The sequence below is a fragment of the Puma concolor genome, chromosome E2, assembly GCF_028749965.1.
Source record: "Puma concolor isolate L17-30 chromosome E2, mPumCon1.1.hap2, whole genome shotgun sequence".
Lineage (NCBI taxonomy): Eukaryota > Metazoa > Chordata > Mammalia > Carnivora > Felidae > Puma > Puma concolor.
The window spans coordinates 59,163,936-59,183,111 of NC_141681.1; the positions used below are offsets into that span (position 1 = coordinate 59,163,936).

General features: G+C 44.9%; 1 protein-coding gene across 1 annotated transcript; it reads right to left on the reverse strand.

Annotated features, from left to right (window-relative positions):
• Positions 1–9,622: 9,622 nt before the first annotated feature.
• LOC112851114 (leukocyte immunoglobulin-like receptor subfamily A member 6) lies at positions 9,623–17,663 on the reverse strand. Its single transcript, XM_025914652.2, is given in 9 exon segments — positions 9,623–9,938; positions 10,080–10,127; positions 15,060–15,359; positions 15,665–15,784; positions 15,787–15,945; positions 16,185–16,484; positions 16,630–16,914; positions 17,081–17,116; positions 17,322–17,663. Coding segments are annotated over 9 exon segments (1,434 nt in total). The 5' UTR covers positions 17,371–17,663; the 3' UTR covers positions 9,623–9,801.
• Between the last annotated feature and the right edge of the window lie 1,513 nt (positions 17,664–19,176).

Consider the following 19,176-nt stretch of genomic DNA (forward strand, 5'->3'; position numbering starts at 1 on the left):
GACAGGAAACCATCAAAACCCTAGAGGAGAAAGCAGGAAAAGACTTCTCTGACCTCAGCCGTAGCAATCTCTTACTCGACACATCCCCAAAGGCAAGAGAATTAAAAGCAAAAATGAATTACTGGGACCTTATGAAGATAAAAAGCTTCTGCACAGCAAAGGAAACAACCAACAAAACTAAAAGGCAACCAACAGAATGGGAAAAGATATTTGCAAATGACATATCGGACAAAGGGCTAGTATCCAAAATCTATAAAGAGCTCACCAAACTCCACACCCGAAAAACAAATAACCCAGTGAAGAAATGGGCAGAAAACATGAATAGACACTTCTCTAAAGAAGACATCCGGATGGCCAACAGGCACATGAAAAGATGCTCAACGTCACTCCTCATCAGGGAAATACAAATCAAAACCACTCAGATATCACCTCACACCAGTCAGAGTGGCCAAAATGAACAAATCAGGAGACTATAGATGCTGGAGAGGATGTGGAGAAACAGGAACCCTCTTGCACTGTTGGTGGGAATGCAAACTGGTGCAGCCACTCTGGAAAACAGTGTGGAGGTTCCTCAGAAAATTAAAAATAGACCTACCCTATGACCCAGCAATAGCACTGCTAGGAATTTACCCAAGGGATACAGGAGTACTGATGCATAGGGGCACTTGTACCCCAATGTTTATAGCAGCACTCTCAACAATAGCCAAATTATGGAAAGAGCCTAAATGTCCATCAACTGATGAATGGATAAAGAAATTGTGGTTTATATACACAATGGAGTACTACAGGGCAATGAGAAAGAATGAAATATGGCCCTTTGTAGCAACGTGGATGGAACTGGAGAGTGTTATGCTAAGTGAAATAAGCCATACAGAGAAAGACAGATACCATATGTTTTCACTCTTATGTGGATCCTGAGAAACTTAACAGAAACCCATGGGGGAGGGGAAGGAAAAAAACAAAAAGAGGTTAGAGTGGGAGAGAGCCAAAGCATAAGAGACTCTTAAAAACTGAGAACAAACTGAGGGTTGATGGGGGGTGGGAGGGAGGGGAGGGTGGGGGATGGGTATTGAGGAGGACACCTTTTGGGATGAGCACTGGGTGTTGTATGGAAACCAATTTGACAATAAATTTCATATATTGAAAAAAAAGGTACAATGTATAGCTTTCAAACTGTAATTGTAGAAAACAAAACAAAAAAATCTTCTTTTCAGCTAATTGTTTATTTTTTAATTTAAATTTGTATTTTTAAATTCAGGTAGAATTAACATACGGAGTTACTTTAGTGTCAAGTGTCCAGTATAATGATTCAACAATTCTGTCCATTACTCAGTGTTCATCAGGGTGTGTTCTTAATCCCTTCACCACCTCCCTTTCAGCAACCACCAGTTTGTCTCTGTATTTAGGAGTCTGGGGTTTTCTTGTTTCTCTCCTTTTTATCTTTGCTTGTTTGGAAAACATGTAAATCTTCATCTAACAAAAAGAAGGCTGGACAGTCAAAAGTAAGCTATGAGAGGGGGCGCCTGGGTGGCGCAGTCGGTTAAGCTTCCGACTTCAGCCAGGTCACGATCTCGCGGTCCATGAGTTCGAGCCCCGCGTCAGGCTCTGGGCTGATGGCTCAGAGCCTGGAGCCTGTTTCCGATTCTGTGTCTCCCTCTCTCTCTGCCCCTCCCCCGTTCATGCTCTGTCTCTCTCTGTCCCAAAAATAAATAAACGTTGAAAAAAAAAAGTAATCTATGAGAGGCAGGGTATCTTAATACATAATAAACCAGTCCTTCAGTAAAGTGGCAGTGATAATTCAAAAGTGTTAACATATTACCACACATCCACAGATTAACTCATCTCCTCAAGGATTAGATCAAATCACCATCTCCATAAGAAGACTCAAATGTACTCACAATAAATCTCATCTAAAACAAAATCATTAAACATGTTCTAAATCAATAAAGTGTGTCGGTCTGTGGTGTTATTATTATTATTTAGTGAAATTAGCTGCTAGCTATAACCAAAATTGAATATAAAACAAAAATGCTTTTATAAAGAAGTTTTTTTTTTTCTGTTTAAATAATTCGTTCACATATAAGATGCAGCACTTATGAACTACAATTGATCTAATCACATCTCCTTGAACTATGTAAGGCATAAATCAATACATAATTGGAAACTTAATGCAACATTTGTAAGATCGAATCTGTGGATGCAAAGGAAATTTATTTATGAATAGACAGTACATGGGTGCCTGGGTGGCTCAGTGGTTTAAGCATCTAACTGTTGATTTTGGTTCAGGTCATGATCTCATGTGTTTGAGGCCCACATGGGGCTCTGTGCTGACAGTGTGGGGTCTCCTTGGGATTCTCTCTCTCCTCTCTCTCTCTGCTCCTTCCATGTTCAGGCTTTCTGTCTCTCTCAAAGTAAATAAATAAACATTTTTTTGACGTTTATTTATTTTTGAGAGACAGAGAAGAAAGAGCATGAGCAGGGGAGGGTAGAGAGGGAGACACAGAATCTGAAGCAGGTTCCAGGCTCTGAGTTGTCAGCACAGCTCAAACCTGTCAGCTCAAACCCAAGAACTGTGAGATCATGACCCGAGCTGAAGTTGAAGGCTTAACTGACTGAGCCACCCAGGCGCCCCAATAAATAAACATTTTTTAAAAAAAGGAGAAATCATACATGCTCAGAGTGATGTCACAGAAATGGTGACGTGGAGACCACAGACTCTGTCCCCCTGCAAAGATCAACAACTGGACAGCTACCCATGAACATAAACAGCGCTGGGAGAGTTCTGGAGTCTACTTGAGAAATGTCAGTCAGTAATACTTTGGATGTTGCTAATCACCAAAGAAATGCAAATCAAACCTGCCATGAGATATCACCTCACACCAGTATGGCCATTATCAAAGAGAGAAGAGACAACAATGCTGGTGAAGATGTAGAGAAAAGAAGATCCCGTACACTGTTGGTGAGACTATACCTTGGTGGAGCCAAGTATGGAAAGCAATATGGAGTTTTCCAAAAAAATTAAAAATGGAACTTCTAGATATTCTGTTAATCTCACTTTTGGGTATGTATCCAAAGGAAATGAAAACAGGATCTTGAAGAGGTGTCTACACTCCCACGAACATATAGCCGAGACCTGGAAACAACAATATCCGTTAATGCCCATCAATGGATGAATGGATAAAAATATGTGGTACATTATCTATCTATCTACCTACCTATCTATCTATCCATCTATCCATCTATCCATCTATCTATCTATCTATCTATCTATCTATCTTATTCAGTCACGAGAAAGAAAGAATTCCTGCCATGTGCAGGAACAAGGGTGGACCTTGAGGGCATTATACTAAGTGAAACAGATCAGACAGAGAAAGACAAATAAATAATGTATGATTTCACTTATGTGTGGAATTTTAAAAAGTTAAGCTCCTAGAAGCAGAAACAAAGAAGAGTAAAGTGGTGTTTAGCAGGGGCAGTGTGGCTGGGGGAAATGGGGAGATGATGGTCAAAGGGTACAAGGCTCCGGTTATAAGATGAATGAATTCTGGAGATGTAATGCAGAGCATAGTGATTATAGGGAATAATACTGTATTAAATCCTTGTAAGCTGCTTAGAGAATAGATCTTCAATATTCTCACCACAAATAAAGAGATGGTAATTATGTGATGTGAGGGAGGAGTTTGCTAAAGCCATGGTGGAGTCAATCAACACTTGTACACCTTACATTCTCACAACGTTTATTATCTGTGCTTTCACTGCACTGCACCTCCTTTCCCTTTCAGTCATCCTGTGACTTGAAGCTGAAGTGAGTCTTCCGTAGGCAGCCTATAGTTGGATGTTATTTCTTTCTGTCCCTCAGTCATGCTGTCTTTTGATAATCCATTTACGTTGGAAGTGGTTGCTGATATGTGAAGACTTACTACTGCCATTTAATTAGTTGTTCTGGTTGTTGTTTTGTAGCTTCTTTCATCCTTTCTTACTCACATGAGGGGATAACAGGATCAGAAAGAACAGATTCACAGAATGTCATATATGAGGAATTTTGATGTAGAAATTCCACAGGAACGGGGAGCTACTTTTTCATCATGAACTTTCTCAAAATCCCCTCACTGGGGGCCAAGAGGAGGCCAGGCATGCTAGTTACAGTTCAATCTTGGACCAAGACCCATAGGATGCCCACACTACCGTCGAATGGGAAGTGGTTGGATCCTATCTCTGAAGTAACACTCATGTCCGTATTGATGACCTCCATCTCAGTTAAAAATTGTAGGGCAGAGGCCCTGTGACCTTTCAAACCAGACGTGAGTCTCACAAGACCCCAATTCTGCCTGCTCCCCACCAAGCCCAAGTCCAGACAGTGAATTTGGTACTGGAGCACGACGTGGGGGAGGGAGAACCGGGCCCGGGAGTCGGTCCAATTTCAGTTCTAGTTCTGCCTGTGCCTCTTGTAGAGGCTGTGTGATCTGGGTGAGACACTTTCCTTTCCTGAGTTCTGTAAATGGAAAGTTTCTTCCTTCTTTCCACCACCCTGGGAAACAACCAACGTTTAGTGAGTAGTTATCACATCTGGTCATGTCACCAAGCACTGGAGATTCATGTTCTGTAGGAGGATGGTGTTGATAGCCAGCAGTGTTAACCCTCTGACCTTAATCTAACCACTGTGTGATGAGCCGATCTGCATTCCACGTGGTGTTGTGGGTTCTTGGGATCCACTCACACACTCCCTGTAACAAATACATTCATAGCTGAGTGGGAAGAGGCAGCGAGAGTTCTTTGTTGTTTTCAGGGCCTCAGAGGTTTGGGAAGTAGTCTGCTGTGTTCAGATGGGCTCAGTGAGTACATCCCAGGAGGACACATGTATAATTATAACCTAGTGTGTGTGGTGTCTGGGGAGGGAGGAGGTGAACTGGGGTGAGTTTGCCTGTGGGGAGAAACAGGCCCTGCCTGGTCATCAGCACGTGGAGTATCAGGTATAGACACGTGGGTCTCATGGGAGGAAGGTGGAGACAAGTGGGTAGGTTTTGTATAGAGGAGGGTCGAGACAGGCATGTTTGGGATCATGAGAATAAAACAGTTCATCAAGGGGTGAGGTCTGGAGTGGGGACCAGAAGGAAGCTGATATGGTAACTCCAACATGATGTCTTGAGTCTTTGTGCTTTACTGTGGTGCTGGAGAGGGTCATGGAAAGAGGGTTCCAGGGCAGAGCTGTCTGGACTGTCATCATGTGAGATGTGGGAGTGAGGAATTGAGAGGTGTTCCACACCTGCCTCGGTTGACAGGAGGACCCAATGGGGCTGTCACAGGCTGGGTGACCCCAAGAGAAGTAGGATGGGGAACACTTTTATAATACTGTTCACTGACTTGCAGAGGGAACCACCCCTGGATCTGGGCTTGGGTTTGTAGGTTTGTTTCTCTTTCACACTTTCTCTCTCTGACCTAGTCTTCCTGTAACAGCAGTACCTTCTCTCCATCAAAACCTGAGTCATTCCTGCCTCCTCACTGCCTCTTGTCCCCCAGACAATTAGCTCTTTGTCCAGACTGTGAATCCTGTCTTTCACTTGGTGCAAAGCACAAATTGGAGGCAATTAATGCATATTTTCATTTTGTTTGTTTGTTCATCCATATATCTGTTGGTGGACATTTGGATTATTGACACTTTTTGTCTCTTGTGAGTCGTTTGTAAGCATACATGCATAACTGTGTGCTTGATGACTTGTATGCAATTCTTTTTTATTTCTGTTTTTCATTGTGGTAAGAGCACTTATCATGAGATCTACTCTCTTTGCAGGTTTCTGTTCCACTAACATATTGTTCGCTACCGGCATGTGGTTACACAGGGATTTCTAGAATTATCTATGTTGCAGAACTAAAACTTATGCCTAGAAGTGAAATTTCCTGGTTATATGGTAATTCTGGGTTTAACTTTTTAATGACCTGCCAAAGGGTTTTCCACAGTGGCCGATCCATTTCACATTTCCAAAAGCAAAATGTGAGGGTTCAGATTCCTCCACATCCTCAATGACACTTGTATTTTTTTCCAAATTATATAGCCAATATAGTGGGAGCGAAGTCGTATCTCATTGTGCTTTTATTTGAATTTCCTAATGATGAATCAGCTGAGATTCTTTTCATATGCTTGCTGCCCATTTGTGTATCCTGTTTGTGAAAATGTCTGTTCAAGCCACTTGACTAATTTTTTAAGTTGATTTTTTGTTTGTTTTTGCTGTTGAGTTAAAGGTGTTCTTTATATATTGTGAATACTACTCTCTGGTTAGATATTTGGTTTGTAAATATTTCTTACTATTTTATAGGCTGTCTTTTCCACTTTCTTTAATTTTTTTAGTGTTTATTCATTTTTGAGAGAAAGACAGAATGTGAGTGGGGGAGGGGCAGAGAGAGAGGGAGACACAGAACTCGAAGCTGACTTCAGGCTCCTAGCTGTCTGCACAGAGCCAGATGCGGGGCTCGAACTCATGAACTGTGAGATCATGACCTGAGCCAAAGTCGAACGCTCAACCAACTCAGCCACCCAGGCACCCCTGTCTTTTCCACTTTCGACTGCACATATATATTTAATTTTGATGAAATTCAATTGATTTGTTTTGTTTCTTTTACTACTTATCTTTTTGGTGTGATATCGAAGGAACTGTTGCCAAGTCAAAGTTATGAAAGTTTAGTCTATGTTCTTCTGTCGGACTGTAGAACTTGAGCTCTTATATCAATCTATTTACAGCTAATTTTTGTGTGTAATGTGTAAGGATCCAGCTTCATTCTCTTGCAGGTGGATATCCAGTTTTCCCAACAAATTTGTGGAAGAGATTATTCTTTATTCACTGAATGGTCTTGGTACCCTTGTCAAAAGTCAACTTATCAACTTATCATATGTATAGGTTTATATCTTATACTCCAAAAATGTTCCATGCATCAGTGTATCTGTGTTGATGCCAATAGCACCCTGTTTGATTACACTGTTTTTAGTAAGTTTGAAATCAAGAAGTGTGTTCTCCAACTTCACCCTTTTCTAGATTTTGGGCATTGTGAGTCTTTTGCAAAGTTTTTTAAACATGTTTGTTTATTTTTGAGAGAGAGCAAGCAGGGTAGGGGCAGAGAGAGAGGGAGACAGAATCTGAAGCAGGCTCTACGCTGACAGCAGTGAGCCCGATGTGGTGCTCCAACTCATGAACTGTGAGATATTGACCTGAGCCGAAGTCATACGCTGAACCGACCGAGCCACTGAGGTGCCCCCTTTTGCAAACTTTGCATTAAAGATTTGTCTTTTTCATTTCTGCTGAAACAGCCTTTGGGACTTTTATAGGGATTGAATTGATCTGGTAGATTGCCTGGGAGAGTAGGTATCATCACTTTTACCACATCACTTCTTACAAGCTGTGATCCTGGGATGCCATTCCATTGACTTAGGTCTTTTCAAATTTCTTTCAGCATATTAAAAAAAAAAAAAAAACCCTAACATGTAAATATTGCACCTTCTCTGCTTAATTCATCCCTGTGTATATTGGGTTGCTTTTGTGATTGAATTATGTCACCCAAATGATACATTCAAGTCTTCATCCCAGGTACCTGTGAATACATGTTTTTTGGAAATAAGGTCTTCATAGATGTCATCAATAAGATAAGATCATATTAAATGAGGATAGAATAATCCTGGTTTTCATAATCTTACATTTTCACTCTCATGTTTGAACATAAAAATACATGATCATTTGCAATCTATTGGTGTATTTTTACAGATATAGAATGTACAATTTTGTACATCCTACATAGGTCATAAGTTTTCTGTGTTTCCTCTTTTCTTGCCTGTGCATATAATCTGATGATGATTTTTGGTTAATATGAGTATCTCTTGTCAGTGTTCTTGTGAAATAATTCTGGTATGTATGTATAATATTCTCTAAAGTTTGTAGTTCACAGCTACAAGAGCAGTAGTACACAGCTAGTAAAATTTGTAGTTCAAGCTACAAGAGATCACAGCTATGTGTCTCTCGCTGTAAGGAGAGAAGTATAATCCTGTCTCTCAATTTCATGTAACTTGCATCCTACAAGTAATGTATTAGGTAGTGTGCTCACGTCCCTCTCCCATGATTGATATTATACTTTTTCTCTTTGCATCTCATCTGGATGTGCTGGAGCTTCGGTCTTGTGATTTCACCGAAACTGTGCCATAAACAGAAGTAGAAACAATTGTTACATTACACATCAAATACTGGGAAACACCAGTGCACTTTGGGGCCAGCAGAGTGGCATTAAAGGGATCCTATGTTGGCTTGTACTGTTTTGTGACATCAGTTCTGCACATGGCTCCCCATCGAGACCTCACAGTGGCACTTTGTTATTGCTTATGAAGGGAGAAGATACACCAGAGACACTGGTCAATGCCACAAATTAGCATTTTGCACAGTGGGTTTCTCAGAGGCAGTGCAGACCAGGTGATGGAAGTGAAGCGATGCATAGAAGTTGTTGGGTATTTTGTGGATTTATCTCATTCAGGCTGCATCTTTTTAGCTGATTTATGATTCTTTAAAACAGCCTGCATTAAAACATGAATAGACACTTCTCGAAAGAAGACATCCAGATGGCCAACAGGTACATGAAAAGATGCTCAACATCACTCCTCATCAGGGAAATACAAATCAAAACCACACTGAGATATCACCTCACGCCAGTTGGAGTGGCTAAAATGAACAAATCAGGAAAATGTGGAGAAACGGGAACCCTCTTGCACTGTTGGTGGGAATGCAAACTGGTGCAGCCACTCTGGAAAACAGTGTGGAGGTTCCTCAGAAAATTAAAAATAGATCTACCCTATGACCCAGCAATAGCACTGCTAGGAATTTACCCAAGGGATACAAGAGTGCTGATGCATGGGGGCACTTGCACCCCAATGTTTATGGCAGCACTTTCAACAATAGCCAAATTATGGAAAGAGCCTAAATGTCCATCAGCTGATGAATGGATAAAGAAATTGTGGTTTATATATACAATGGAATACTACTCGGCAATGAGAAAGAATGAAATCTGGCCTTTTGTAGCAATGTGGATGGAACTGGAGAGTGTTATGCTAAGTGAAATAAGTCATACAGAGAAATACAGATACCATATGTTTTCTCTCTTTTGTGGATCCTGAGAAACTTAACAGAAGACCATGGGGGAAGGGAAGGAAAAAAAAAAAAGTTAGAGAGAGAGGGAGGCAAACCATAAGAGACTCTTAAAAACTGAGAATAAACTGAGGGTTGATGGGGGGGTGGGAGGGAGGGGAGGGTGGGTGATGGGCATTAAGGAGGGCACCTGTTGGGATGAGCACCGGGTGTTGTATGGAAGCCAATGTGACAATAAATTCCGTATTAAAAATAAATAAATAAATAATCCATTTGATAATCTCAAAAAATAAAATAAAATAAGACAGCCTGCACTATCTGAACTGAAGGGATGGAGACCTCTTCATGGACCTCAAGGTACATGGTGATTAGAAGTGGAGGAAAATGGATTATCTAAAACTGTGCCAGAGCGTGATGGTATATGGAGGTGGGGAGTGATATCTACAATGTGGGATATAAGCTGGTTTCAGCGAAAGGAGAAAGAAAAGAGCCAGTCAAGACAACCCAACCATGGTTGGGAAAGAGAGTCCACAGTTTAATGGCAGAACAGTCCAGGCATTTTCCCTGTACATGAGCCATGAGTCCTCCTCCTCACAATGACGAGGGAGGAGTTCACATGGCACAGGGCCCACATACTATTGCAGAAATTCCCGGGCACACTAACTGTTGGCATTGTTGTCTCTTGTGTTTACCTCCTGGCCTCATCTTGGATTCTCCTTTGACTGGAGTGATCCCAAAATAGTAGAATCCCAAGGACCACCAGAATCAAGCCAGCCATGCCCATGCGGATGAGATTCTCCACTGTGTAATCTTTGGAGTGGGAGTCTAGGAATTGAAGAAAAAAGAGGACACTGAGGTCAGGGAGACAAAAATTGTCCTGATGCTGGATGTCCACTCAGAGCACCCGCCTCTTCTTGACAAGACTTCACATTCCACACCAGTCCCATGACAGGTTCGCCTACTCACCACTGTTGGGGTCTGACTTGTTCTGTGATGGGAGGATGGCGTCAGCTGCTTTGGGGAACAAATAAAAAGTGGGGGAAGGTGAGAAGCTGAATGAACTCAAACTTATCCCCTGGCCTGTGGGTTCTTCTATCTCCCCCACTTCTCATGATATAACTATTATGTAGTCCCTAAGCATACCCTCTGTTCTCATTGGATTATTTCTGTCTCCCTGTGTTTTGTGAATTGCAACTTTCTTCTGACTTTTTGGAGCAGAGCTTTGCTGTGCAGAAACACTTGAACCTCTGTATTCTCCTGTTCGTTCTAGGTACAGGACCATGCAAGGGAAGTTGTAGGTGTAAAAGCTTGTATTTATTCAACAACTGAGCACCCAGGATCCATGGATGAGGGGTTGGTTTTCACGGGAACCTGAATTTCAGGTGCACAGAAGGTTGAAACTCTGGGGCAGGTTCCCTTTCACTCTGTCTCCAGCAGCTTCCTTCCTCCAGGTCAGACTTTCAATCTTCACTTGCAAATTCCTCATCCAGATGTTCTTTCATTAAATCATTCTTCATATAGGTAGGTATACTTACAGTGTGACACATACACACACATATGCAGATTCATAATATGTTCTAAATGGTGTTATCAACTTAGTGGGACATTAAATGGTATTTCTGCCTTGGATTGTGATTCTCTGTGAGTCTATGTATGCAGGTAGTTCTGAACAGTGTCACAGAGAAGGCCTCACTTGGAGGTGACATTTCAGCTTAATCCTTAATAGGAGAAGACTGAAGGGAGTCACATGAGGACCAGAGAAGGTGAGTCACAGGCTTTGGGGAGAGCAAGTCCCCAAAAAGTTCTAAGCATGCTCTTCAGTAAGGAATGAAGCCATGTCTGTGGTTGTATGAGGGTCTAGAAGAGAACAGGGAGGTGGCATGTAGGGGCCTGGTGACACGAAATGGACCAGGTATGACAAGATAGATGAGGGAAGTTCCATCATCACCATTATCATCACCATCCCATCATCACCATCATCACCATAATCACCATCACTGCCATCATCAGCATCATTATCACCATAACTACAATCATGGTCATTACCACCACCATGTTCATCATCACCATCATCATCACCAGCTTCATCATCATCATAATTGGTATCATCACCTTCATTATCATCACCACCACCATTATCATCATATTCATCACCATTATCAGCATATTCCACATCATCACCATCATTATCATCATCATCATCACCATCATCACCATCACCACCATCATCACCATCACCACCGTCATCATCATCATGGCCACTATCAAAATAACCACCATCATATTCAACATCATCACCATCATCATTGCTATCAACACCACCATCATCATGACTGTGACCACTGTCATAATCACCACCGTCATATTCATCATCATCAATATTATTACCATCCTTCTCCTCCTCCTTCAATTCCTCCTCTTTCACCTCTTCCTACTCATCTCACTCTTTCCTTGTGTTTCTCTCTTTATCTGCCATGAAGAACTCTAGAAACTGCTGTAAGGGTTCAAGGAGAGAGGACTAATTATTTGATTTTTATCTTAAAATATAACCTCTCTTCTCTCCATATAAATGTCCAGAACCAAAGACATCACAGTCTTGATCTCAAAGTCGTAAGGAAGAGAAAATCAGTGGTGTTAGCAAACTGGGTGAGCAAAAAATTTAGGTAGTCCTTCAACTATATTTTAACTGCTTTGACCTAAAAATGAAAAAAAAAAATGATTTCAAAAAACAAAAACCAATTTCAGGTCGCTGCTTTTTATAATCTCCATGTAAAAATTTTGAGTAAGCTTATATAATTCAGAAAGTAAGAATTAGGTGCCTGGGTAACTCAGTCAGTTAAGTGTCCGACTTCAGCTCAGGTCATGATCTCACAGTTTGTGAGTTCAAGCCCCATGTCAGGCTCTGTGCTGATAGCTTGGAGCCTGGAGCCTGCTTCAGATTCTGTGTCTCCCTCTCTCCATGCCCCTCTCCCACTTGCACTCTGTCTCTCTCTCTCAAAAATAAATAAACATTAAATTGAAAAAAAAAAAAAGAATGAATGACATATGTCATCAGAGTGTTTGAATGATAGATGTCATAGAACAAGTCAAGAGCCTTCAGTGTATCTCACCATGGCCAAATTCAGGGAGAAAACATAATTGTTCATGAGATGTTCAGTTGTCTGGAAAAAATTCCTTGTTTGTTGTTTAAAAATGATTTTTTCCCTAATAAGCCCCTGAAGTAATGGAAAAATAAACTGAAATAGATAAGTCAGTAATTCTATGCTTAGAAAATAGAAATTTTTGCTGTGTTTGCCTGAAAATAATTTGAGTGATAAAAGAAGGTATTTCCTTAAAAAGACCTTCACATCCATCTTAACATTTTACGTTGATATCGGTATCATGTGGTATTTAATGCAAATAAAATATATGTATAGTCTGAAAATTAAGAAGCGAGATTTCAATTTTCTTGTGATGGATGTAATTATTATCAGTAAGTCAGAAGGGTTCCATTGAAAAATAATTGACTTCTTAGAAATATAAAATAAAAATTATAGTAAATAACATTTAAAACCAAACAAACCCAAAATAGACAAATTAATAAAAAGATTTTTAAAAAAGCAAACAGGTGACTAAATTACTCCTGGGAGCTGTGTGTGCCCCCACTTGGTCTCTGTTGTGCCCCGAGTGGCACAAAGGCCCCCAGGTCTGCACAGGGGGCAACAGAATGGTGCCCACAGGAGGGAAGGCTCTTCTCTAGGGGAGTGTCTCATGGAGGCTGACACCACGGTTCAGATTCTGAGATAGAGGCATCAGGAGGTGAGTAGGAGGCCTCTGTCTACTCATGATCATCCTCATTCACCCACACCTCATCCAGCCCACCTAACTCTCATCTCCGCTGAAACTGCAGAATCAGGGACACCTGGTGTGGAAGCCCCTGCTCTTTCCACCCTCTCCTGGGCTGGACCCTCCTCTTTGGAGGCCTCCAGATCCACACATTTGTCACTGTCTCAGGCTTTCCTAAAGGCTGGCTCTGAGCTGATGGAACTCAGAAATGTCATCCATTCAGATGAGATTCTCTGCTGTGTAATCTTGGCTGTTTGAGGCTAGCGAATGTGGACAAAGTGATTGTTGTGATCAGGGCAGACTGAAATCATGCTGGGATGCCTGCGTGTCCACTGTGTCACCTGCATTCATTGACAGAATTTGAACCTGTCAGCCCAGTGCCATAATCAAGAATTTCTCCTCACTCATCTTCTTGGAGTCTGGCTTGTTTTGTGATGGGCTGAGGGTATCAACTACTCATGAGAGTCAAAAATAGAGTGTGGTTGAGGAGACATAGGAATGCATAAGTAATCTCTTCTCTCATGTCGAGGGAGTCCCTGAAACTAGCTAATGACAATCTCAACGCCTGGAGGGAAGCATCTCCAGCGTCTCATCTTCCATCTAATTAGGAGGCAAAAAATAAACATTTGAGGCTTCATTTTGCTCTGAGAATCAGGAGTGTGATGGAGTGAAAGTCTGGATACCTTATCATTCCTTCACATCAGCCAGCTCCTTATCATCCCTGATTTGTGACTGTATTATTTCCAAAGCAGTTTTATTCTTTGACTATCAATTTATTCTTTTTGAAAATAAATGATGGATTCTACACCACACATCAGGCATTTTTCTAGGAGCGAGGATTACCATAACTCACATTGCTTCTAATTATTCAGTTTGTCATCTAGGTATGAAGACTGATAAGAAATGCAAAATAAAGATAAATGACAAAATAAAAATGCAGATGGACACATGAACAAAAATATAGAGATCTACAGATATGAGATAGGCTTTGATCAAATGACGACAGAAATATCAAGAAATAACAAGTACCACTCAGATGGGAGGAGAGAATAGGAAACATGAAATCTTATGAAAGATGTTTTGGAGGATGGCCTGATCCAGCTGACAATCGGGTGCTCACGGAAATTGGGGAGAAATCCAGCCTTTCCCTCCTTCCTTTCAAAAAAATGTCAGTGATTACTGAAGTCCCAAGAGAGAGGAATTCCACCGAATTTACTGACACCAAAGTTCAGAACCGTTTTAGTCTTTTAAATTGGGGATGGGATTCTGCCTTTGACAACTGAGAGAACAAACTCTCAGATCTGAATAGGATTTTGTCAATGACTCAGTGAAGAGTGGCTGAACTGACACAACCTGCGTTATGACTTCCAGTGAACCCCCATCCTCCTGACCAGAAAATGAGAGACGCCCCTCCTCTGCCCTTCATATTGTGGACCTATTTCCATAGGTGCCATGATCCTCTTAGTTTCTAGATATCAGCACCAAGGACAGAGGCGGAGTCTGCTCTTTTCTCAGCACTCAAATGGGCTTCTTCTCCCTCATGCATTTCCCCTCACACTGACTACCACCCAGTGGGCACCAATGAGCTCAATGCTGCTGCACACTTGAGGCCCCTCCCTTCACTTCCCACCTCCCCTGGCCCCAGGTCCTGTGGGAACGGCCTCTCTGTAAATATTCGAAGTGCAGAGGAAAAGCAAAGTTCAGCCTAGGACTGGGGAGGCTGTGTTTCCTCTAGGCTAAGAAGATTCTGTTCCTGGCAGACATGAGGATTGCCCATGGAGGTGACGCTCTGCAGACTCCTAATGCTGTCTGGAACAGGAAGGAGGCTGTGGGTTGTGGTCCTCATGTCCCCCTCAGCACCACTGCTCTGCTCAAAGCTCGTCCTTTAAACTCTTCAGTCTCCTCCCTGCAACCACCTGGTGCTGCCCCATCCCTCTTGTGGTGGTAACACATGGAGATGGCATGGGGCTCCCCATCTTTTCCATCCCCTGTGGGGAGGGATCACCCGGTGGCTGATCCCCCTGTTATTCCTCCTCCCCATCCCATCCCAAAGCTGTCTCGTAACAGGGCGGTGACCCAAGTGTCTGGGTCCAAAATGGACACAAAGTCTGGGTTCCTCACCTGAGACCAGCAGCTCCAGGGGGTCACTGGGGTGTGACAACAAGTAGGGAGAGGTGCTGGATGAGGCGTAGCACCTGTAGGTCCCCTCATGGTCTGAGGTCACAGGACTCATGTTGAAGTTGACCTGATAAGGTGCAGTTGTGTCCTGCAGACGAATGTGCTGGGGAGGAGCAGGTGACCCCTCCTTGGACAGGTAGAAGGCGTCGAGCCAGATTTCCGAGCGACACTGCAGGGTCACATTCTCTCCCCAGGACACTGAGGGCCCCGGCTGGGCCGAGAGGGACGGTTTCCTGTACAGGCCTATGGGAGGAAAATTCATGACCTGTATAGATCTGCTTCCCCCTTCACACACCCTTGACCCTGAGCTGGGTGATGACTGTCCTCTCTGCTGGGACTCTGTGTGACTCCCTTTCAGCTCCTCTTGTCTCTCTTATGAGTGTCCTTTATTTCCTTGGCCCTCACTGTCCGTTTCTCAGTCTCTTTCCTTAGACCACAGCCCCATCTCAGCCTCTGCTTCTGACTCTCCGCCTGGATCCCATCACCCCAAGCAGTGACCATGTGTCCAGGGTCCTGAACAGACTGGTCAAGGGGAGGGGGCTCCTCACTTGTGATCAGGATGTCCAAGGGGGCACTCGGGACCGACCATGTGGAGGAGAGGTTGTGTCCACCGTAACATCTGTACTGGCCCCCGTGGGTGGGGGTCACACAGCCCAGGGAGAAGTTGGGCTGGGCTGCCCATCTAGACACATGGGAGGTGTGAGCCCCTCATCCTTCATCAGAGTGAATGTGTCAAATCCAGCCTCAGAGTGACACTGGAGGGTCAGGTTGTCTCCAGGCTGCACTAGTGAGCCCAACTGGGCTGGGAGGGTGGGCTCCCTGTAGGCGCCTGGACGGGAGGGGACAGAGGCACCAGGGGATGCACACCCCACATTGGCCCCAGGGCCTGAGGCGAGGCTCTCATGAGCACCGCCCCCCCTCCACCATAGTTCCATGTGTCGTCTGACTTCAGGAGGCCAGTGCCCCACCCACTTTCTATCACCCCCAGGGCTCCACTGGGCACACGGCTTAGGTCAGTCATTTGGGCCCAGGAAGTAGGTGGGGCAGGGCAGTGCAGGGGTTCCTCACCTGTGACCTGAAGGTGCAGAGGGTCACTGGGGAGTGACCACACATACGGGTAGGAAGCTGGAGAAACGTAGCACCTGTAGGTCCCCCCATGGGAGGTGCTCACGGGGCCCACAGGGAACAGTGCCTGCCTCTTCTCACGAGGGAACTTCAATTCCAGGTGTCGGGGCGCGTCAGCTCCCCCCTCCTTCAGCAGACGGAAGGTTTGCCATGGATGTGGTGAGCTACAGGAGAGGGACACGTTCCCTCCTGAGGCCACCACAGGGCCTGGGATGGCTGACAGGGAGGGTGGGTTGTACACTCCTGAGGGAGAAGGAGGGGCAGTGTTAAAGGGGCCATCGCCCCACGTACCCCAGTGTGGACGGTGAGCGAGAGTCCCCTGAGGCCACACTCTGTTCCCTTCCACCTGGAGGAGGGGCCCCAGGGGAGGGGCCACCTTCTGCCTTACCTGTCACCATCAGGGGCAGAAGGTCACTCCGCTGTGACCAGCCGTTCCTGCTGTGATATTGACACTGGTATCGCCCTGCATTGTGCGGACTCATGAATCCAAGGGAGAAACTGGCCTTGTCACTGGACTCCTGTGAGATCTCCATGGACGTGGGTTCAGAGACCCTCTCTTTATACAGATAGTAGACATCAGCCTGCAGAGATGCCTGGCACCAGATGGTCACAGGGGTCCCCCTGGTGACATTGGGGCTGGGGTCAGCCCTGATGGAGGGTTTGGGAAGGTACCCTGGAAAGGAGTCAGATGGGGAATTGCAAGGGTGCCCTTCTCCCCTGTTTCCCACCTGTCACCCCAAGGCCCCTCCCGGACTGGTCACCATCAGCCCAGACCCTCTGTGCCCCCCAGCTGCCCAGTGGGTTGTTGGGTGGAAACAGGAGGTCTGGGGAGCACTCACTTGCCTGTACCTGGTCCCACGGACCCCGACACAGCCCTGGAAGAGAGTTCCCTGTGAGAGTGTCACCCCACCCGCATGTAGCTGTTCCAGGCCCAGTCAGGTCCAATGACCACGGGGGTCATTCTCTGGCCCCCAGAAGTCCTGCCCCCAACATGCCTCCCAAGTCCTGAGGTCTCTCAGGGCCCAGGGCCTGGGGGCAGGGCGGGAGCCACCCATCCCTCCTCTTGTCCAGAAAGCTCACCGAGACACAGAAGGGCGGTGAGGGTCTGGGTCCTGACGCTGCCTCCCATGGTCCCAGCGGTGCAGACAGCTTAAAAGTCCTCAGAGTCCACAGGACAGACACATGCACAGGGTGTGACATGGCCCAGGCTCTGTGGTCCCCATCATGGGTTCCTCACGAGAGGCCTTACAGGAAGGGGAACACCCCCTCCGGGGCCTTGCTCTGCTCTCCCTGAAGAACGCCCGACAGCAGAGGTCCTGAGACCTTTCAGACCAGATGTGAGTCTCACCAGACCCCACGCGACCCTGCCACTCTGCCTGTTCCCCGCCAAGCCCAAGTCCAGAGAGTGACTCTGGTCCCGGAACCAGAAGTGGCAGGGGGAGGTCCTAGCCTGGGAGCCGGCCCAATTTCAGTTCCAGTTACAGGCCTCTTACAGAGAGAGGCTGTGTGATCTGGGAGAGACACTTCCCTTTCCTGCGTTCCGTAAATGCAAATTCTCTTCCTTCCTTCCACCACCCTGTCAATCAACTAACATTTAGTGAGTAGTTACCACGTCCAGTCATGGCACCAGGCCCTGGAGATTCATGTTCTGTAGGAGGATGGTGTTGATAGCCAGCAGTGTTAACACTCTGACCTTAATCTGACCACTGCGTGATGAGCTGATCTGAATTCTACATGGTGTTGTGGGTTCTTGGGATCCACTCACATAATCTCTGTAACGAATACATTCACAATCGGGTGGGGAGAGGCAGCGAGAGTTCTTTGTTGTTTTCATGGCCTTGGAGGTTTGGGAAGAGTCTGCTGTGTTCAGATGTGCTCAGCGAGTACATCCTGGGAAGACACACGTGTATTTATAACTCAGTGTGTGTGGTCTGGGGAGGGAGGGGGTGAACTGAGGTGAATTTGCTTGTGGGGAGGAGTGGGCCCTGCTGGGGCTGGAGAGGTTACCTCAGCCTGGTGTCAGCACATGGAGGGCCATGTGTAGAGACATGGGTCTCACGGGAGGAAGGTGGAGAAAGGTGGGCAGGTCGTGTATTCACGGGAGGGTCAGTGACAGATAGGTTTGGAGCCATGAGAATAAAACACTTCATCTGAGGTGAGGGTTGGAGTGGGGACCAGGAGAAAGCTGATATGGTGGCTCCAACATGACGTCTGGAGTCTTTGACTACACTTCACTGTGGTGCTGGATGGGGTCATGGAGGAGGGTTCCAGGGCAAAACTGTCTGGATTGTCATCATGTGAGATGTGGAAGGGAGTGAGAAATTGAGAGGTGTCCCACACCTGCCTCAGTTGACTGGAGGACCCAATGGGGCTGTCATAGTGTGGGTGACCCCAAGATGAGAAGGATGGAAAACACGTTATCATACGGTTCAGCGACTCGCAGAGGGAACCACCCCTCCGATCTGGGCTTGGGTTTGTGGGTTTGTTTCTCTCTCACACACTTCCTCTCTCTGACCTTCTCTTTCTGTGACAGCAGCATCTTCTCTCCATCAAAACCTGAGTCATTCCTGCCTCCTCACAGTCTTGTCCCCCAGATATGAGCTCTTCTGGACTGTGGATTCTGTCTCCTGCTTCGCACAAAGCACTAGTTGGAGACAATTAATAATTTTGTTTTGGTTTGTTGGTTTGGTTTTAATGTTTGTTTGTTTATTCATTCTCAGTTGTTGGACATTTGGATTGTTTCACTTTTGCTTTTTGAGTCCTTCTATGAACATACTTGCCTAAGTGTCTGCTTGATTACCTGTATGTAATTCTGTTTTCTCTTTTGATTTGCGTTGTGGTAAGAGCATTTACTATGAGATCTACTCTCTTTACAAATTTCTGTTCCAGGACAATGTTGTGCTTTCTACCAAGGTGGCATCAGTGAGGTTGGATG